The 22,844-nt window shown below is 36.1% G+C and overlaps 1 protein-coding gene across 9 annotated transcripts in view; it reads left to right on the top strand.

Moving 5' to 3' along the window:
• The window catches only part of LAMA2 (laminin subunit alpha 2), a 423,950-nt gene that overhangs the window by 108,910 nt on the left and 292,196 nt on the right, over positions 1–22,844 (top strand). For all 9 annotated transcript variants that reach the window (XM_087972045.1, XM_087972041.1, XM_087972015.1 and 6 more), the window contains exon 4: positions 5,660–5,902. In XM_087972045.1, the coding sequence (XP_087828171.1) occupies positions 5,660–5,902 (243 nt within the window). The remainder of the gene's footprint in view (positions 1–5,659; positions 5,903–22,844) is intronic.

Below are 22,844 nucleotides of genomic sequence, written 5' to 3'. Positions count from 1 at the left end.
TCTTAATTCAAAGCTCTGCCTGAAATTCAGCAGTTAGAACATTTGATTTTAATATTTCACAGTTTTTTTCCCCTTTTGTTCATCTCAGTCCTCTGTGATCCATAAAATGTATCGCTGGAGGAACGTAAATACAAATGGATGTCTTTATAACAGCTGCACTATTTATTCTAAACCCTTTTTCTCCAAGAACTGGAATTTGAAAGTTGAAAATGACTTCTCATGATAATAAATCAGAAAAATACTGTAGTAAAATATAGTCATTTCCTGAGGAAATCTTACATTATAAAGGACTCTGAAACAGACCAATACATATCAAGCAGGATCATTTTGTGAAGTGGTAAAGTATGTTTTAGATGTATTTAAGCTGCATTGTGTCATTTCCATGAATGGAAATGACACAATGCAGAATTTGTCTAACTTGTTAGACAATTCTAATTTGTTAGAATTTGTCTAACTCACTGTGGCTGTGACTGGCTACAGTTTATTCTACCATTTAGTGGAAAACATTAGAAAAGTAAAAAAAAAATTCTACTTGGAAAATTCCAGGAAGGGGAATGACTAAGTGTTATCATTGCTCTCTCTCATTCTCTCTCTCTCTCTCTCTCTCTCTCTCTCTCCCTCTCCCTCTCCCTCTCCCTCTCCCTCTCCCTCTCCCTCTCACTCTCACTCTCACTCTCTCTCTCCCTCCCTCCCTCCCTCCCTCTCCCTCTCCCCTCCCTCCTCTCTCCCTCTCTTTCTCTCTCTGTGAGAGATTATATACATCGGGCAGTAAATAATGTGTGTGTGTGTGTAATAAAACGTATACAAACTAAATTCAGAGAAGGGAAAATAAAAAGAGAATAAAAGTACAAAAAAGAAAAACAATGTGAAATAAAGAAAAAGAATAGAAATATGCAAATATGCAGTCTTCATCTCAACAAGTATAAACAGGTTTGGCAGCTCATCACCCCCTATAAGGTTACAGATATTTTTTCTTCCTATAACTCATCTCTTATCTATAAACAAATACATAAGACATCAACTCTTCAATCCTGGTGTCAGCAAAGTCTCTAAAGAGTTTTTTTAATCTTGATCAAATAAACCAACCTTATATTCCTTCATTAACAGCCTTTAAACATAGTCTATCCATAGAAGCAGATGTTAGCCCTACTATTACTGAAATGACTACTAATGTCTGAGCCCATTCTGCAAAGATCTCTTTTAGTATTTCGAATGTAATAGTGTTTTATTTCATTTTGGTCCAAATCCTTATCATAAGCAAAAAGAGTTTCTTTTTCTTTTTGCCTGGAATCTTTAGTTCCCTTCAGTATCCAATTTAATTAATAAGGTGCCTACTCTTTGTTATGACTTAAAGTAAACAGAATCATGTTGGTTTCCCCTTCCCTGTCAAAGAAGCTGCTTATTACATATTAAATAGTTATGTCAGGAAATTCTGGGAATTGAAGTCCACATATCTTAAATCTGCCAAGGATGAGAAATACTGAATTGGAGCAATTAATACACCACATAAAGATACTTCAGCTGTTTTTTTCCCCTCTCTCTTTCTTCTCTTCTCTGTTGTAACTTCAAATGGTCACCAAATAAATGGTTGTAAGTCAAGGATATTTAAAGTTTTGTGGATGAAACCACAATTGGTCATTTCATACTTGATTTACAGTGGTTGTAAATCTTTGTTGAGGTTGATTTACAGTGTTAAATAAAAAACAATGGTTAATATAATTTGTAAATGCATTTACAAATTGTGTTACAAGTTATTTGGAATAGAAAAAATGTTTATGAATGAATGTAGGAATACTGTGATACTTTCAGGTTTAGAAAATGTTCGTGCATTTCAAATGTCACTTTGCTACCTCCTTCCTTTTCAGATGTTTTTTAAAGAGTCAAACTAATTAATGAAAACCTATCAGTTGATGTCAGACATAAGTAATAAGGTAGAACCGTTATGCTGGCAGACAGTAGGTAACAGCTGTTTATGCCCTATTTGTGAATATAATAGAAATATTAAAATGATTATTGTTGGAAATAGGAAACCTTTAACAACATAGGATTTTAATCTATTTCATTTTTGTTTATATAACTTCTTTCTAATCTGAACCTTACATGGACATCTTATAAAGATGTTGTTGCTATTACATTGTATAAATTTCAATCAACTTGGTCAGTGGTCAAAAAGAATGAAGCTTATGGTTCAATTTTATGAGGCCAAGCTTGGGAGATTTTATTTATTTTCTTATGCTAAGTGCAGAACAGTTGGAATGACTGCCAAATATTCTTTCCAGAAAACTTTATGCTAATGGAAGAAAAAAGATAATATCAAACAGACAAGACAGCTTCGTTTTTGGTTGCTTAATGTCTACATGTCACAATTCAAATTCATGAATAAAGGAAATTTTCCATAATGCAGTTTTGTGCAACTTTAGCATTATACTTCTCACTTTTGTGGAAAATGAAGCTGTTGGCCTGGAACAGATATCCAAAGAGCAGTTGCCACCAAATCCCCTTTTACGTAGTTGTCATAATTCTCTGTTGGGAAATCCCAGAAGTATTTAGTCACAGTAGCAGCATAATAGTGTGAAATGTCCATTTTTCTACTTTCCTCATTTTAGTGCCAACTTGAAAATGCTACCAAGGCACCATGAAAAAAAAAGAAACACCTTTAATTATTTCATCTGTTCCATTTGGTAATTAGCAAATTCCAGAATGTTAGTTGGTGTTAATTGGCAATGTTACACTGAAAAAAACAAGCTTTTACCATACTAATGAAATATTTTCTTCTGGCTTCTGAAGGAGAGAAAGAAAATGTCTTTCTGTATATTTCTTATTCTAAGTCCATAACTAAACATTTAAAAACCTGTGTTGGCATCTTGGGTTTGTTAAATCGAAGTAATAATGGGATGATATGATTTTCATTTGGTGAAATTTAACATTATCTATCTTCAGAATAGTAGGTTGATACAAGAAAACATAGGCATTTATTCTTTAATAGAAAATAAAGGGAATTTGTATTATATAGTGCATTTTAAGGTAACTTCTAGTGTTTGAAAAAAGGTATCAGTTGATTAACTCTAACTTGGAAAAGAGCACTAAACTGGGATGTTTTGGTTACTATATATCAGGATTGCCTTTATATTGTGAATGGATTTGGGAACTGTACATGCAAACCGGGCAGAAATATTTGGGAGTGAGTCTCAGCAAAAGGGTGGGATTCAAATTTCAGTGGTGGGATTCAAATTTTTTTACTATCGGTTCTGTGGGCATGGCGTGGCGGGCGTGGCAGGGAAAGGATACTGTAAAATCTCCAGTCAGAGGTGGTATTTGCCGGTTCTCCAAACTACTCCAAATTTCCACTACCAGTTCTCCAGAACTGGTCAGAACCTGCTAAATATCACCTCTGGAGCACTTGGTCAACTTAGGCTCAAAGGTTATTTATGAACCTGACTAGTATTTAGATAGGAGACCATTTGGGGAAATTAGGACTTTAGACTAGGCTGGATATTAAAATAACATTTCCAAAGAAGACAGTGGCAAATTCAAATTGTTGCAAAGAAAAAACTGTGGATTAAACAAAAATGAATGAAATAAACAAAAATGAAATAATCAGAGGTGAAAATCAGTTTGAAAGAGATTTTGCTTTCCAAACACCCACAATGTTTTAACCATTGACTGTGTGTGTGTGTGTGTGTGTTTGCATGTGGGGGAGGTTGCCTTTGGGGCACTCTTATTTCCTGACAACTATCTGGACAAGTATGTTATTGCCTCCTCCCCAGAGCTGAGACAGAATGACTGGCCCATGGTTACCCAGCTTGAGTGGGACTGTAATTCTTCATCTCCCAGTGTCTAGCCTGATGCCTTCAGGAGTACACCAAACTGGTTGTCTTACAAAAATATATTGCATAAATATGCTTACAATTGTGTGAAATCCTTTTAACTTTATTGTTTTACTGAATATAATACTATCTCATTTTCCTGTCTTATAATAAGGCTTGATTTATGAAGAAGGCTAACATATTCACACATTCACAATTTATGCTAATATAACATTATGTCTCACCCTAAGTCAGTAAATACTGTAGGTTAGTTGAAAATAAATCCTTTGTAGATTAATTGGAAAACCAACTAAAATCAAAAATCATAATAAATATTGATTAAATGTTTGTAATCCCCATGCAGTATATGAAAACAGGAGCCTTATACTTCAGGCAGAGATCATCTGCAGATCATACATCTGTGGGGAAAACACTAGGGATAAAATGTTCAGGATGAATGAATAGGGGAAAATATTATTCTACAGTTCAAGATGTGCAGATAGCTTGTTGATTATAAGTTAACATCTGAATTACCTGCATTTGGCAGAGATGAAGCTAAGTGATAAATCCTGTGCAGTTAACTGAGACCTATTGGAATTTTTTGTATGGCTTAGAGTAGTGGTTGCCAACCAGTGGGCTGGGGACCACTGGTGGTCCACAAGAAAATTTTGGTGGTCCGCAGAGAAATGTCACCCCCAAAGCACACCCCAAAGCAATGGCCACCAGGCTGCTTCTTTCCACTTCTTTCTTCTTCTGCTTCTGGCTGCACGCAAGGAAAGCAGCAAAAATCTTTCTTTCTCTCCCCCAACTCTGCCAGAAATGAGTCTTTGGGCCCTGCAAGGCATCCTGTTCCAAGAGGTTACACCAGCATGACAAGTCTCACAAAGACTTATTTCTGGTGGAGTTTGGGGGAGAGAAAGAAAGACTTCTGCTGCTTCTGCTGCTTTCCTTGCATGAAGCCAAAAGTCAATCAGTCAGTCTCTCTCTCTCTCTCTCTCTCTCTCTCTCGCTCTTTCTCCCTCCCTCCCTCCCTCCTTCCCTGAGAATGGAGCTGGAGGTGGTATCCTGCAATCCCAAATAAAGAATGATCAATCGGTAGGAAAATGGGGTGGGGAATTTTCCTACAAATCTTTTTTGGGATTTTCCCAGGGTCTTTGATCTGTGGGATTTAAAATTATGAGTTTGGTGGTCCCTGAGGTCCAAAAGGTTGGCGACCCCTGTCTTAGAGTATAGTATAACATTAGTACAAGTCTCTCTTTCTTCCTCATTCAAATGTCTTCAATATCTTAGTTTTGATGCTGTATAAAGACATTGACAGAATCCTTGTACATTAAACACAATTAATTTATTTTTCACTTAATATTGATGGGACAAGATGGGACGAGAATATGGCCAACAGCCCTGTGTGCTATCAGTATCAGCAAACTAGATTCTCTGAGCCATTCTGTTTATTTAACGATTGCTAAAATAATTGTTCATACTCTCTATTACATCTAATTATTATGGCATTTAAATTAACTGCCATTTTCATGTTCCAAACCCTTAACACTGTCAGATAAGCTCTTTAGTTATGGAGATAGATTTGAATCAGCCAAAACTTTTTCATTTGTGTTAACTAGTTTACCTAGAACCTGGTTAGAGCCATAGTTCCCTAGCAGAACAGGGTTTTCCACATAATTTTTTTTAGCTTCAGTTTCCATGTATGAGATCTTGCCTTAAACATGCTACATGCTTTTTAGACTATTTAAAGCCAAATCATACAATAGAATCAGATTTTGATTGTTGTGGAATCAGTCTGGGAGCTAAAGGGGTATAATGTAGATAATTCTGTTGGCTTCTTTTTATTCTTTCAGGTATTCCAAATTGCTTATGTCATTGTAAAAGCAGCTAATTCACCACGGCCTGGAAACTGGATTTTGGAGCGTTCATTAGATGGTAACAATTATGAACCCTGGCAGTACTATGCTATCACAGATACAGAATGTCTGACTCGTTACAACATCACCCCTCGCACTGGGCCTCCTTCTTATGCAAAAGATGATGAAGTTATATGCACTTCGTATTATTCCAAAATCCATCCTCTAGAAAATGGAGAGGTAAGATGAGAAATATCACTGCTCTTACTAAAGTAGCAATCAGCTGCCCTGTTGAATATGTATATGACCTCATCAATTCATGTATATGCATAAAGTTCATCAGATAAAACATTTTTGAATGTTCGTATAATATGCCTTACGGGATTTGAAAGGAAAATGTTTTATCTAGTTCCACCCCCACAATACTTGGGAAATGTTTTGAATAACACAGAATTATGAAGAGACACACCTAGATATGTTTAAGAACAGAGAAACTAAGGATCCTTTTGTGACTCTCCAGTATCCTACAGAGATGGTCTCCAAGACTAGCTGCTTCATAGACATCTTTAAAGTTGAGTTTAGATCAAAAGAAAGGGTATTTGTGCAGTGAATAAAGCTGTTTAAATTCAGAAATACATTTCCGTCGAGTTCCCCCAATGTGAAATGTAAAGACAAATTTAAATGTTTCTACTGTATAAAGATATAGAGCATGGGTGTCAAACTTGCGGCATCACATTGCCGTCACGTGACATTTCACAACATTTTTTCCCATCGTAGAGCTGGGGTGGGTGTGGCCTGTATGTGACACATCTGGTCCACGGGCCACCAGTTTGACACCGCTGACTATAGAGAGTATAGAAGACGACCTTGATGAAAATATGCAGGAGCCATTATCTAGGCAAAATGGGATGAAATTGTTTTTTTAAGCCCAGAACCAAGAACTGATATTTGGGGAGCACCTCAAGCAGACATCTGTTTAATTCACCGTACTATAAGAACTAAGAGGAAGCACAGCACAGTCAAATTGGCATGATTCTACCATTATAGCCAATTTCAATAAAAGTAGTTTTAGCCTTCCTATGGGTCTGATATTAGTGAAATGTCTGCAGAGTTTCAGGTTTAAAAAGAAGTGTGTGGGTGATAGCGGATTGATGATGGAGGGATAGAAAGGTAGATTACTGCTCTACATTTGCATTTTAGCCAATCATTGTCATCTAGCTTAATAGTAAAGAAATAGTTTCTTAATATTTTTGAAAGGAAAATTGATGTTATTCTAATGGTGGCACATGAGTTACTTGCTTTTTCCACCATCTTGCAACATTAAGATTTACTCAAAAAATAGCACAGAAAAATGTGGAAAAAAATATCTAAAATCAGATAAGAAAAACAAAATGAATCAGAAAAGGTTTTACTGCATATGAAATGATTACATTACATTTTTAATTCAATGTTACAGGGATCTTAATTTGGCACTAGTTATATTTAGATTGGTAGCATTTCTGACGTTTGTATGTCAGTATGCGTACTTCGAAGTTCGGAGATAACAGAATAGATGGAACATGCACTAATTCTGAATTGTATCTAGAGAGAAAACCACCTTTGACCTATGCTGAAACTTTTTAAAAAGAAGAATTTAAAATAAAATATGTTCACTCAATAATATTTCAGAAAATCTTTAAAAATACTATTATTGAAATAATATTACAGAAAATCTTTAAAAATACTATTATTATTACTCTATTTAATACAAATGTTAAATACACTCACCAAAGATCATATTTAGGGTCTTATAAAAATAATAATTCTGTTAACAGTATAGCTCTGCTGGTTGATTATTCATTTCTTTTTATTAGTCATTATTTTTCCAAATTTTCCTTAATTTTCAGCAGTTTTTCATAATCTATATAAAAGCGAAATACCACTCATGCATCATCACAAAATCTCCAGAACCCTAAAGCTTACAAACTTGAAATTTGGCACATATGTTCCTCTTGACTTCTAGGTGTTTACAAAGAAAGGATTTTTTCAAAATGACCATCAAAGCATTAATATTTTGTATATTATTATTAACACGTTTTGATGCTAAGGAGTTCTACTCCCCCTCCCCACCTGAAAAGAAATCTGTTCCAAATGTAAAACCAAGCAGAGGAGAGGAGTTTCAGTTTCATTTTTAGTTGCCCAGCACCAAGAAGCTTTAGTACAGAACAGTTGAGCTAAGCTCCTTGCTGTCTCCTTCTTGCTCACACAGCAAATACTGTTTCAGTTTCCAGACAGTCCTCAACTCTCAAACACACTGACAGGATGCTACCGTATTTCTCATATAATAAGGCCGGGTCTTATTTTTTTTTGAGCCCCGAAAAAATGGCTAGGCGGTCTTTTCGGGGGTGACTTAATTCTCCCCCCCAGCATGTTTGGGCGGGCGGGCGGCGACGGCTTGGATGTTGACCTCGGCGTTGGTGGGGCACTTCGTATCAGGGTCAACGCAGGAAGCACCATATCCGGGTGTGCAACAAAAGTACTTCCTAACGGCAAGCCCCCCCCATCCCCCCCCCATTTTGCATGTTTTAATATAGGCCTTAATTTGGGGGGAGGGGCTTAATTTCATTTCATGCTGGGACTTCCTATTGGGGGAGGCTGTATTGTTGGAGAAACAGGGTAGGCGGATGAATACCGATGGATGCTGGTAGGCACAGGCACATTTCCCACCCCTTTATTTTTCTCCCCAAAAACTAAGCCCGACCACATAGTTTCGTAGTGAAGCGTGGTTATTGAGCTACAATACCTATAGATCTTCATTCAGTGCTTATTCTAGATTTCTTCACAATTACTTGTGAGTTCATGTATTCCCTGCATCAACATAATAATATGCCTACAAAATTTTAGTTCTCCCAAACAAATATTTCAATATGTAATGCAATCTAAAACATTAGAAATGTTGTAGATGCATGAATTAGTTGTTTTGATTTTTTTTAATGCTGTTAACTCTGATTCATTTGGTCAGAGTAATGAGACATAGCAATACAGTTTAAAACTGTGAATTACAACTGTGAAGTTTGTCATCGTACATCATTCAAATTTATTTGTTATTCTCCTTTGAATGTTATGCTTTGCCAAATGTATTCCTTCCCTTTCTTTACTTTAAAGAGCAGTGTGTTCTTTCTTGCTATCTCAAGTTGTTGGCATGCACTCTGATATTAGGCATTTCAGTTTAAATTCCCAAGCTTAAATATCTATTACAGTTGTTGTGAGTATTAGGAATCTGTTGATATTTTGCTCTACATGGTGGAGACATGGTATTTTGTTCAAAGTGACAATTTTCCGATTTCTCTTCACCTCAGCCCCCTTTATGAGTTTTTAAGTGTTCATGACAGTGGACAATCTAGCTGATTTTGCCACCTGTCTGGAGATATTCTTTGACTGGGTACTGTTATACTCACAAGCAATCCATTAACCTTTGACAATGATGAGGAAAAGGTGGCTATTAGTGTAGAGATAGCAATTTTCTTGCTTCTGCTGAGATCCATGAAACAACATGTTCCAGGCCTTATATAAAGTTGTGTTGGTGCTGAGGGCACAACAGTGAATTGTTCTTCATTTTGACCTCATAATAATCTATGAATGGCTTTTCCCCTTTCAGTTATTCTGCTGATATCGGAGATTCTCCCTCAATGCTATGTTATTTCATTTATTAGTTATGTCCTATTAATATAGCAAAGTTTTTAAACAAAAATAATCTGTTACCTTTTTTTTCTTCCTGAAAAAAATATCAGTGATTAATAGGAAAGAAAGAAAGAAAGAAAGAAAGAAAGAAAGAAAGAAAGAAAGAAAGAAAGAAAGAAAGAAAGAAAGAAAGAAAGAAAGAAAGAAAGAAAGAAAGAAAGAAACTGTACAAATGTAGATGTGAAATTAGCAATTAGCAAAATCCTTAAATTTATAAGAATGGAATGCCTGAATCATATTTCTTAGCTTTTGTTTTTACCAAGCAATGTCAGTATGGATATGGGTTTTAAGTTCATTACTGGATTTTATAAAAGTGTAACATTTAAAAATATATGCACTATAAATTCCAAAGAGCCTGAAATTTTTTGTTGTTTTTCTTTACTTCTGCCAACTGCCTAGACAGGTCTTGGCAGTTTTTGGCAAGATTTTGGAAGTGGTTTGCCATTGTTTCAGTGGTGGGATCCAAAAAAATTTACTACCTGTTCTATGGGGATGGCTTGGTGGGCGTGGTGTGCCTTGGTAGGTGTGGCTTGGCAGGGGAAGGTTGCTGCAAAATCCCATTCCCTCCCCACCCCACTAACCTGCTTTCCAGCTCAGTTCTCCTGTGCAGGGCAACAAAAGATCAGCTGGGACTTGGGAAGCAGTGAACAGATGGGGGTGGGACCAGTTAGAGGTGCTATTTGACAGTTCTCCAAACTATTCAAAATTTCCACTACCGGTTCTCCAGAACCAGTCAGAACCTGCTGAATACCACCTCTGCCTTCCTTCCTTCCTAAGACTGAGAGAGAGTAACCACCCAGCTGGCTTTGTGCCTAGGGTGGGCTTCCCAGTTGATCTCCCAGTTTCAAGCCTGTTGTCTTAACCACTACACCAACCTAGGTCTCCTTTAGTTATTACCTCTGTTTTAATAGATGTGCAACAATAGAATTGCCTGAACCATATATGTAAACGGGTACAAGTATTCTATTGTCAAATCTTCAGGAAATAAGGATAAACTTTCTGACAGTGAGAACAATCAACCAATGGAACAGCTTGCCTTCGGAAGTTGTGGGAGCGTCATCACTTGAGACTTTCAAGAAGAGATTGGACTGCCATTTGTCAGAAATGGTGTAGGGTCTCCTGCTTGGACGGGGGGTTGGACTACAAGGTTCCTTCCAACTTTGATTATCTGTAAATCAGTCCTGTGAATGTATCCTGTCTAGTTGTGGTTTCTGATTATGCTGGAGTACAATCCCATAGAGGGCCCTTCCCTACAATCAGCTGTAGTCTTGTCTATCCACCCAGGTTTATGCTGTGCAAGTAAAAAAAAAAGCATATTATATTCAGTATTGCATTGAAAGAAGTAAAGTCTTAACTAATAGGGCCAAATTCCTGAATTTGAGGCTAACCTCTATCACCTTGTGCCCCTTAAATGTATTTGTTTACTTTATGGAAACAGGTAATTATCAGAATAGAGCTATAAATAACAAGAGGAATATAGATATATTCTAGCACCAAAGTTCTACATTTTTTTTCTTGCTGGTCACAGCTCTCAGATTACCTTTTTTGATAGTTTAATAAAAAAATGACAAGTTCTCAAAAGCATTATAAGTTGGGCTTCATTGCTTCTGATTCCTGTGATTTTCATTAAGCTGAAAAGTAGAAATTAATAAATACCCCGGAGATTTTTCCTTCATTTCATTTTTACTATGACTATCATTATTTGCATTTAATTTATTTCTTTATAAAAGCCTATTTTTAAAATGGAGTTCCTATGGTTTAGAGCTAAATTTAGTATAAACCCCAAGAAATCACTGATGTTTAATTACTATTAAACTCAAGCCAACAAAATGATGATATAAAAAGTATTACAGAGTTTTAACTCTAGACAAATGTTTTTTACCCTTTGGAAAATGTGATATTTGTTTCTCTTCATTTCTCTTAAACTTTTAGCAACGAAAATGGTTAGAAAATGTGTACTTGTCCTTTTTAAAAACAATATCAGGTTTTTGGTATAAATATCACCCATTCCAGGTATTTAATACTTAGAGAAGACTCATTGAAAGTAATAGGTTATAACTTAAGTCTTGGGTAATAATTTAATGATTTAATTTGGTTTGCTCTAGGTAGAGCTGTTTCTGAATGTAATCCTATAATAATAAACTGGTAACACAAACACACCACAGTTTTTCATACCAAAAGGCTGCTACCAAATTTTAGCCTAATTGTAAGGCCAGCTTTGTAAATATCCAACAATGGCTACTGTATCAGATATAATCTGATCCCAATAACTATACATTGTCTTCTGTGGTAACTTAGCAATAGCAGTAGCAATAGCACTTAAACTTATATAACGCTTCACAGTGCTTTACAGCCCTCTCTAAGTGGTTTACAGGGTCAGCATATTGCCCGCAACAATCTAGGTCAGTGATGGCTAACCTTTTCAGCTTGGTGTGTCGAAAATCGGGGAAAAAGTGTAGCCTTCCTCGGGTCGTGTGTCACTTCAAGAAATATCAATAATTTGGTTTATGACGGACTGGGCTGGGGTGATCACACAGGGCTGTGAAACTCGTCTCCTTGGTCTCAGGGCTGCAGGTGCAGGATGTGGGGATCGGAAGGCCACCTTACAGGGCTGTGAACCTCATGGATCTCCTTTCCTCCTGTAGCGTTCCTGAGGTAATGAAACTGACAAACCTCAGTTTATGGCAGTTAAAACTGGTTCTCTGCTGCAAAGATCTTGCGGCAGCGGTGACACCACGCCTCCACGCAACAAGCAGGGAGAAGGGATTGGAGCAGAGCACAGGCAGCCTCTAAATGTGCAGGTTTTCCCCACACCAACAGGCGTGTCAGTCAAAGTGCCTCGGCGTGTCATGAGTGACACGCGTGTCATAGGTTAGCCATCATTTTACCGACCTCAGCAGGTCTTCATTTTACCGACCTCAGCAGGATGGAAAGCTAAGTCAACCTAAGAATTGAACTCCCAGCAATGAGTAATAAGTTAGCCTGCAATACTGCATTCTAACCCCAGCACCACTATGGCTCCTGCTGGTGGGGCATCATGAAGCATCTTTTTATTTATTTTAATCAAAGTCAGTATGATTCTCCATAAAATTAGAGGAAATATATCTCCATGGAGGCAGGTAGAATATTAATGCAATATTGATTCTTGGTGAAAACAAGAGAGCAACAAAAGCAGTGGGTGGAAAGCTTTTAGATAAACAGAGAGAGTCAGGTAAGGTATTGTATTTTGGAGATTGGTCAAACATGAATGCATATGTGCGTGTGTTTATCACTGCCACTTTTTTTTCATTTTTATATACCCAAATATGTAAATTGTTCCATTTCATAATCAAAAGACATATTCCAAAATAAAGATATCTAATCAGTTTCCAACTTCCATTCTGAAAAGAAAAATGGCCAGATCTTAAATACAAATTATACATTTTTATATTCTCTCCCATTTCTCGAGCATTCTCTTTGTTTACTAATATATATGTAATTTTATGTTCTTCAAATTATTTCAGACAGAGAATGAGAGAAAGAGAGAGACAGAGACAGAGAGGGAGAGATGATTTTTTTTTATTATTTTTTTCTATTTCCTAATTTTATATATTGGGAAATTAATTTCTTTATTTGCATATAGCTGCTTTGTAAGAATCCACCGCCTACTCTATTCAAAATTGTTATAAGTGATTAAATTTATGCAGATGAATGATCCAATTTGAAGACTATCAAAGAAATAGGTAAGCAGCTCATCCTAATTTTTCTGTCTTGCATAGCAATTGTGTTACAAATCCTTCCAACATTTTTGCTTTGAGTGTTACATTAAACAATAGTCTCAAGAGCCACAGATGTCAGGTCAGATATGTGTAAAACTGGGCAAGAGAGAAATTAACTTCCCAATCTCTGCGCAGTGATTCTAGCCCCAATGTGGCCAGAATGCTATTGATGTTTTAACTATTATTTTGTTATCTATATTTAGGGAGAATTGAAAAAAAAAAAAAGATTTCACGAAGTTGAAGTTGAAGTTTTTTTTACTACCAACAGCTTTGCCATGTTTATTAAGATGAATGCCATGAGACTATTAGTATTATGGATAATATAATACTATTCACTTAGTCAAAAGAGAGAAAGGAAGTTGGAAGCAGAGCCTATTAATAGAAGCCCAGGAGTAAGACAACCAGGAAAAAAATACTATATTCTCTGACATTTTCTGAGTTTGTGTGTTACAGATTATAGTTTTAATTATATAACTCTACATCTTTTATTTTTTATGGAGAATCTGGTAGACTTTCAGTGGCTTTTTCCAAATTCTTACTCTTGTCTCCTTTGTAGTAAAATAGAAATATAACTCTAAAGTCTAGACAATAATTTCCAGTTGCAATAATTCTGATTGAACAAGTTTGCTGGCCTTTAATTTGAAGCTTAAGGGCACACATTTAGAGATTGGGACAAATTTAATTATTCATACATTGTTCCTGGAGATTAAAAAAACCTGTACAGGAAACATGTGGCAGTGTGACAGCAAATGTTCTTCTCAATTAAAAATTATACAGTCTTCAGATAGAAGATTTTTACGCTGTAGTTGTATCATAGCCTTCAATTCCCATATATCATCTGCAAACATCTGGATCCATTTTAAGTTCCTTTAAAAATAATGAAGTCTGGAATGTCTTCAAACTCATTTTTTGTCTGTAACTGGTTCCTAAGTTATACTAATGTAGCTCAATAATGTCAGGAGTTCTGAACACTGGGATTTTTTGATGCCTATCTGTCCTTCATGCCCTATTGCTTGAATAGTCATTCAAGGCAAGTTTGGCCAACAGAGCAAGGCATACAGAGAAGGAGACAAGGACTTACAAATGAACTGTAAATCCAATCCTCCCCCAAAGCCTGACTTAATCCTTTCACACTGGGAGTTTCAGCTTGTCAGTATCTTTTTTTAAAAATTTTTATTGGTTTTTAAAAACAAACATAAACAAACAAAACATAAAAATATCAAGCTATCTTCCATAGGTGTACATACAGTGTGCCGGTTGGTTTACAAATTGTTTTGTGCTTTCATTTCGTAGTCTTCAATTACAATTACATTGCATATAATCTCATATTGTCAATCAAAAATTAAATACCTTAGTATCATTATTAATCAATCATTTGACCATACTTTTATTCATTCATGTTTTACAAGATAATCATAATTTACTTAGTTTATTTTATAACAGTTCATATTATCATCCCAAATCTATCCTAAAATCATTTTGTAGCTATAATAAGAAAGAAGTACATCTTTATATATTTATTATTTTCTAAAAGTCTACATATTTCATTACTGTATTTTATTGTCTAACCATTGATAGAAAGTATCCCAAATTTTATAAAATTGTTTATCCTCTTGTTCTCTAATTTCAAATGTCAATCTACTCATTTCAGCACATTCCAATATTTTCTTAATGATTTCCTCCTGTGATGGTATTTTCTCATTTTTCCAGTTTTTAGCAAATACAATCCTAGCCGCTGTTAATACATTTACAATCAGGTATTCAAGTCTTTACTATATATTTCAGGTAAAATTCCCAATAAAAATATATCTGGTTTCAAGTCTATATGTTTTTTGTCATTTTTTCCAACCATGTGTGGATTTTAGTCCAGTATTTTTTAGCATCCGCACAAGTCCACCACGTATGGTAATCTGAGCCAGGTGTCTGATGACATTTCCAACATTTTTCGGATTTATTCTTGAACATTCTTGCTATTCTTGTTGGGGGAAAATGCCACCTGTAAAACATCTTATACAAATTTTCTTTATAAGCTATTGACATTGTCATTTTATAATTTTGAGACCACAATTTTTGCCATTTATCTAAATCGATCCCATATCCAAAATTCTTCCCCCAAGCAATCATAGTTTCTTTAACTTGTTCTTCTTCTAGTTTAATCTCTAATAAATATCCATACAATTTTTTAATCACCTTTTCATCAGTACCTGTCAAAATGTTATCTAAGTCAGTCAGTTTATCATAGAAACCTTCTGTTTCAGAATCTTTGTCATACCTTGAATGTATTTGCGCATATGAAAACCAATTCATCTTTATACCTTGTTCCTCTAATTTTTGCATAGATTTAAGTTCACCCTTTTCATTCAACATTTCACCATATCTAACTTTTTGTTCCTTTTTGTATATTATAGGATATGAAAATGCTTCAATAGTCAATAACCAGACTGGAATATTCAAATAACATTGTCTTTTAATCTTCTCCCAAGCTTGTCAGTATCTTAAGGTCAAAGGGTCAAAATATCTACAAATACTCAGAACTGAAATATATTCATCCCAGTATGGCTGGAAAAATTGCTGTGACATTTCCCTGTCAGATAAGATTTGATGAATTTGGCAAGAAAAATTCCTTCAAACGTAAATGCCTAAATTCCAGAGAACTCTGATTGTTGGGTGGTCTAAAATTCTAGAAATACTCAACATTTAACTACTGTTTGAAAATTCCCAGCTTAATGCTTCAATTCTAATCAATGCTTTTTTTCCCCCTCAGCTTTAAATGTCATGGCTTTTTTTCTTGAAATAGCGAATACAATGAAGATTTATTTCTACTGAATACCACTATAATAATAAATGTCAAATGAGAAGTCTGGCACATTCCAAAATGAGATGTGGCTCCTTCTTTACAGATCTTTGTTCACTAATCCCTGATCTCCCAGGTTTGCTAAAGGAAAATTTAGTTAAATATATCAGTTAGAGCATTAATCCATTTTTCAAGACTGCATATATCAGAATAGATATAAAGGAGTCTCACTGAGCTCCCGTTGGTTGAATTTGTATATGGTTAATTCAAGTCTTATATGCCTGCAAATAAATAACAGCAGGCATAAACTGTAAAAAGGGGTGATTGATCACTGTCACAGGGCATTCATTGTCAGAGAGAGAAAAAAGCAGTAGATAGCTGGAAATTATGTTTTTCCAATAGTCATGCTCCTAAGTCCCTTGGTTTCATCATTTGGGCTGCCTGATACCTATGGAGCTTGGGATAGGATCCTCTATGATAAAATCCTGTTTGATCCTGTCTGATTAATTCCAAATCTTGTTTGACTGACTGGAGATATCTGATCTCCTGAACCTGATGCTCAGAACCTTATCAAAATTGGATTCTGTCATGACAACAAATCTTTACTGCAAAAACAAAAATAATCATAATAATAATCAAAAAATGGCTTTTGTATGTTTTTGCTGCCACTGAATTTTAGTTTAGATGTTTACAGCTCCGATATGGAAGCCAAAAAGGCGTATACAGTAGATGGATTGGATCCTGATCAAGGTTTGTCCTCTGATCCCTGGTGTTAGTTTTCAAGCAGGACTGCTAATCGATGCTTCTGGCTTTGCTGGTACGACTTCTAGCTTCAAATTATACTGGTGGGTAAAAGTTCCTGGAGGTTTTTAAGAAAGGACTGGACAGTCACTTGTCTGAAATGGTATAGGGCCTCCTGATTGAGCAGGAGGTTGGACTAAAAGACCTCCAAGGTCCCTTCCACCTCTATTCTGATTGATTGATTGTTAGTGCAATGACAGTAGCCATTATGTGTGGCTTAGCTAGTGGAGGCTGTAGATAGTCTCCTGCTCCTCATTTTGAGCAACTGAATGGTAGGAAAAAAGTGGAACATTTTTACTTTTCCACTTGGATCCATGAAAATTTATCCAGATTTTGTTTTCCACATGTGAGTTTGGTAGAGGAAGAGGAAAGAAAATAAGCAGAAAGGGGAACAGTACTTTCTCTTGTTTTGCTTTTGAAAATCAGAACCTCAATCTTCCTTTTTTTATCTGATTTGCAGCTCAACCTAAGAAACTGCCAGTGTAATTGCAGTTTCTGCTTTTACCTCAGCCTTGAGGTATAAGTGCAGTGTGTGTGTCGGGGAAGTGGGGGAGAGACAGCATCCACAGTGACAAAACCAATGGGTGCAAGCCAGGTTGGTTGATGTTCCACCCATTTTAACATGCATAAAATGCATGCAAATTGTTTAAAAGGACCAGAGCTTTGCCATCCCCACTATTTTGTCACTGGAGACAAAATGTCACTTCCCAAATTTTGCATTGGAGAAGAGGTCAAATCACAAGGAAAGCTAAAGTAAAAAAGTTCTCTTAGGATTGAACTCCTATGCAGTAATATTAGAAAGAAAACAATATTGAGGGAAATTGAGGTTGCTTTTGAATAAACATCCCCTGAGTTATTAGTTACATTGTAAGTCTTTTTGCACATAACTTTTAAAAGAGAATTTTGAAGTTCAAGAGGCAGTAATTGAGATTCTTAATGTACAAAAATCAACTTTCCAAGAAGCCTTTCCACTTGGAAAAGAGAGAGAAAAGACAACAAGATTGAGCAATGGCACTTCTATACTATGCATGGAAATAGATATCTGGAAACAATTATTGCTGAAAAAGAAGATGGAAACAGATTTGCTGCTACCTCCTGGGGAAATCTGAAGCTCTTTCTGCTTGCTTTCCTTTCCATTTTGGCTTTCTATTACAGAAGGTGTATAATAATTAATGTCATTAGTGGAAAACAGAGCAATGATTAATAATGATTCAGAGGGCAGCTTAGGATAATATGGTTCAAATGATGTGAAATGTAACCACTTACTAAGCACACATGGAACAATTTGTTCTGAACAATTTGGCACCACGGAAGGGTGAAAAGGTTTCAGTCTTCTTATAGTATTGCCATGAACAGTATTTGCCATATACAAAAAGGCAGAAAGCTGTGGATAATGTTTTCTGAAACATATAATCTCACATTTGCAAGACTTCGTTTATTACAGTTTCTTTATGCCATGATAGCAGTGTGCAATTGTTGGGTTTCAGAGATTATGGCTTTTGTCCTACTTATTTCTTCTGATGGGCCACCAGGAGAACCAGAATTTTTCTACTGTGTTATTTTTTATGAGAGTATCCTACAACCCAGATAGTTATAGTTGCTCATTTCCATACATATTGTTATGAATACCTCTTAGAAATGAAATGCCTAAAGCATTTACAAAGTAAGCTTAAACCAGTGGTGGGATTCATTTTTTTTACTACTGGCTCTGTGAGCGTGGCTTGGTGGCTGTGGCTTGGTGGCCATGGCAGGGGAAGGATACTTTAAAATCTGCATTCCTACCCCACTCCTGGAGCAATGTTACTGCAAAATCCCAATTCCCTCCCCACCCCACTAACCTGCTTTCCAGCTCTGTTCTCCTATGCAGGGCAACAAAAGAAGACCCTGCCAATCAGTTTGGAATCGGGAGGCAGAGAATAGATGGGGGCGGGGCTAGTCAGAGGTGGTATTTGCTGGTTCTCCAAACTACTCAAAATTTCCACTACCGGTTCTCCAGAACTGATCAGAACCTGCTGAATACCACCTCTGGTTTAGACCATGTGTCTTCTGTATTGTATGAGTTTTTCATTTGTTCAAATTCACAAATTAGTTTTTACTCCATAAACTAATATAAACTTAGTATTACTTAGTATTCACATGTGTCCATGGGGGCGGCAAGTGATGACACATGATTCACATGATTCATATTATCACATAAATAACACAATGCACGTACTTATGTCAGATGTTTTGTGTAAGTATTAAAATGTGACATGACGCATATTGCCAGCATAACCTTTTGCGTATAAACATCGCTTACTATAGACATATTGAACTATTGCTGTGAGTGATTTAAAACCAGTTTGCATTACAGTTTACAATCAGAGTGCAGAATACAGCACTTAGTATTTGAAGCAGTAAATTTATGTGTGTTTGTGAGTATTCTTGAGAGGACAAATCTAGCCTGAGCAAGCAGTAGTAAAGCAGTTTTGTAACTTAACAGAAAAAAAAATGATTATTTTAAGAAGAACCTGGAAGTAACTTTGTACATGCTTTCAGGAAGAGAGTTAAGAAGGGAATACTCCCATTATGAAAATAAAGGCAGCAAAGAGGCAGAGTGATTTTTTTAAAAAGAGGAGACTCAGAGTAAATCCTACCTCACATCAAACCTTGTGCAAAATAGGTTGTGCAGTGCTGAAAAGTAATCACCACTGAAATCACATCTCCAAAACTTATTCTTGCTGGCTCATGCGCCAATCCCAAATTCCCATCAGTTCTCAAACAGTTATCAATTTCAAGTCAAAGCCTTCATGAGTCAATCTGCCAGCATCTCTCTTAATAGCAATATTTCCCTTCAGCGATTCCCTGAATGCTTGGGCATCTCTTACATACTGATATTTGGTGTCAATGTACTTTGTGCTGGATACATTCCTGATTGTCTATTTCGAACTCCATTAATAGTTCATGCAGTTGCCATAATTTTTACCATAGTTTTAATGTATACAGGTGGAAGGCAGGTAAGGCAACAAATTATTCTTATTTGCTTGGCCGACTGATCACCCCACCTCCATGGATTTATGATCTGCCTTGCTAGATTGAGGTTACTATTGACTGGCACTTGGAGATCTAGGTTGGCTGGAACATTAAGATGCCCAAAATGTCTTGTATCTAATCCAATCTGCTTTGGTTGGTGTACTCATCTTCCTATACAGGATTCCAACGGCTGCACCTTGTAACTGTGGCTACATATAGGAACTTTCCAGCTTCCCATGCTATACATTTAACCAATTTCTAGGACTGCATTTTAGTCCAAATAGTTAAATAGTTAAAGGAAGATGCCTTTCATAAGCAACTCCCCATTTTTATCTACATAACAGTGACAGCTTTTTAAACCACGTGATTTTTTAAAAAGATTTTTTTATTCTACCTATTATTTTTATAAATAACTAAGGTGGAAAAAATAGCTAATACTCCTTTCTCCTCCTATGTTCCCCACAACAACCCTGTGAGCTGAATAGGGATGAGGGAGTGTGACTGGCCCAAAATCTCAGCTGGTTTTCATGCCTAAGGCAGAACAAGAAAAGAGTGTCTCCTGGTTTCTAATCTGGTCCCTTAACCAATAGACCAGGGGTCTCCAAACTTGGCAATCTTAAGACTTGTGGACTTCAGCTCTCAGAATTCCCCATCCAGCATTAACTAGACCAGTGTTGGCAAATCTTTTTGGTACCAAGTCTCAAAATGAGAGTCCACATGGGGGAGCACCAGAAAATGGAAGAGCAGCTTCCCAGCATGCATGCGCGCACCGGGAAGCTGAGCTTCTGGTTTCTGGCATGCATGTGTGTGTGAAGACCAACTGGCCAGCATGCATACACGTGCCGGGAAGCTGCTCTTCCGGTTTTCGGCATTCCCATAAGTGCAAAGACCAACTGGCCAGGGCACATGTGCACTCTGGAAGCCAGAAGAGCAACTGGTGATGGCTGGTATGCCCAGAGAGATGGCTCTGCATGCCACTTCCAGCACATGTGGCATAGGTTCGCCATCATCGAATTGGTCCAAACTAGATACCTTACTGATAGCAGATTTAATCAAATTAGGTTATTCTCAACTGTTAGGTTGATTATTTTCTTTTATCTTCAGAAAGCCTTCTCCTGCTGAGAGGAGGGTTTTTTTTTGTCTGCTAAATAAATCTCTCACTTGAATCTAGCATCAAGTTTAATCAATATCTCCGTCTTATAGACATAATATCTCCTCCTTATAGAGAGAATCAAAGAATGGACCATCTTATAGTCAGGATGGGAAGGCTTTGTTTCATCTTTCCTTTTGTAATTATTTTCCTGTGATTCTATTTCCCAGCTTTCTGTGGTATCTCATACACCCTTGAATGTTCTTCAGTTTATTTGATTTCCTTTTGGGAAGACGGTTGGCATTTCCTCTCTCTGCATTCAACTATGCAAGCCAAGTCTCAAGTGAGAGTTGAGTTCTCTCTAACTTACGCAGATCAGAATCTTGCAAGCAATTTTTAAAAATAAAATACATATTTTATTTTGCAATCTTAGAACTTTAGCAATAGGAAAATCAGCAATCCTGGTTGTATGAGCTTTCTTTGCCTTTCCAAATTACTTTGCTATCTCCCATATCTAATGGACATGAATATTTAGATCTTCTTTGGCTAGCCATTTCTTACATCCAGTGTTTTTTTTTTAAAAAAAAATTCTGGCACTTCTTTTTATTTTATTCTTTCTGAGGTTTATGTTCTTCTTGATTTGCACCTTTAGCTTTGATATTGGGCAACACCTTGTAACTGAGTCACTACTCTGACTCTTAAATTAACTTTCACAAAGTCATACAAACTTCTAAAACAATCAAGCTAATTTTGCAGGTCACATTGTTCCTATAAGGCTAGGAACTTATGTTAGTTATGTGATTTCTTTAACTTGTGTACCCAATTAAAATAATGAATTTGTGACCCAAAATACAACTTGTGTGAAGTAGAAGTAGTTAATTTTAGGAATAGCTCAGATTTAATCAAAACTTGGATCCTAGTGTTTGTTTTAATAATTTCTTAGATAAATAGTGATATATCATTCCTGGTGATATTTTAGTTGGGGAAGGAAAATTGTAAAATAGTTAATAATTAGTTCAATAAAGTAGAAAGGATTTTATATATTTAATGTTTATTTATTAAACACAATATATCAGTTTATATCACTGAATTTTAGCAGATATATCAACTTTTCAGAGCAAAATCTGATTTTTGCTTTACAGAATCTCACAATACTTCCAAACAGCAGTGAAATATTAGGGATATTTGATATTGATTAATGATTTGATATTGATGGTAATTCATAACATTCAGATCACTGTTAATACAATTTGCATCAATACTGCCTAGTACTTTGTTCTAACTTCTCAGCTAACCATCTTTTAAAAGTCTGTAGTTGCTTAGAACAAAGTCAAGAAACCCAATATAATTCAGTTCTCCAAAGGCAGACAAATCCGAAATGGTTTTAGCTGCATGTCATTTACATTTATCCAATTTGCTTGCTCATGGTTCATTAGAAACAAAACAACCCATTTCTGACTTTCTTTCCATAGTGTTAATTCCATCTTTTTTCCTGTCTTTTAAAAAGACAATGATATATATGCACACATACACACACACATACACATATATATGTCCTGTTTATAATTATTATTAGCCCCTCTCCCCTTTATTTATATGATTCTATTGTCTATTGGGGTTAATATAACTGATAGCTGACCAATTTTTCAAACAAACTCTTGTGGTCTTTTGGACTTGTTCAGAAAAGTGTGATGAAATTTTTCTTTTAGGAGGATTTGGAATGCTAGTGAGTAGGCACACAGCTCATCAACTCACAGTTTTGTCCCTATGCTAATATATTGTATATTTTAGTTATAGCAATTCTGTTTAAGTATATAACTCTTAAGAGAGGTGGCCTACAAATTGGAAGAAACCTAGGGACTACAGGGTGGATAGCTACTGGTATAACACCCTAACCATTTGAAATCCTTTCCTGAGTTGGTATTGGTCAGGGACTCAAGTTGTCTCTATGCTGCAAGTTATCTATCCCCTGATCTGTGTCTATAAACATGTATTTATAACTCAAAG

This window comes from Notechis scutatus, chromosome 1 (genome assembly GCF_049901735.1).
Source record: "Notechis scutatus isolate UNSWTSFEM ecotype Mainland chromosome 1, rNotScu1.2, whole genome shotgun sequence".
NCBI lineage: Eukaryota > Metazoa > Chordata > Lepidosauria > Squamata > Elapidae > Notechis > Notechis scutatus.
This window is presented reverse-complemented; position numbering and strand designations above follow the sequence as displayed.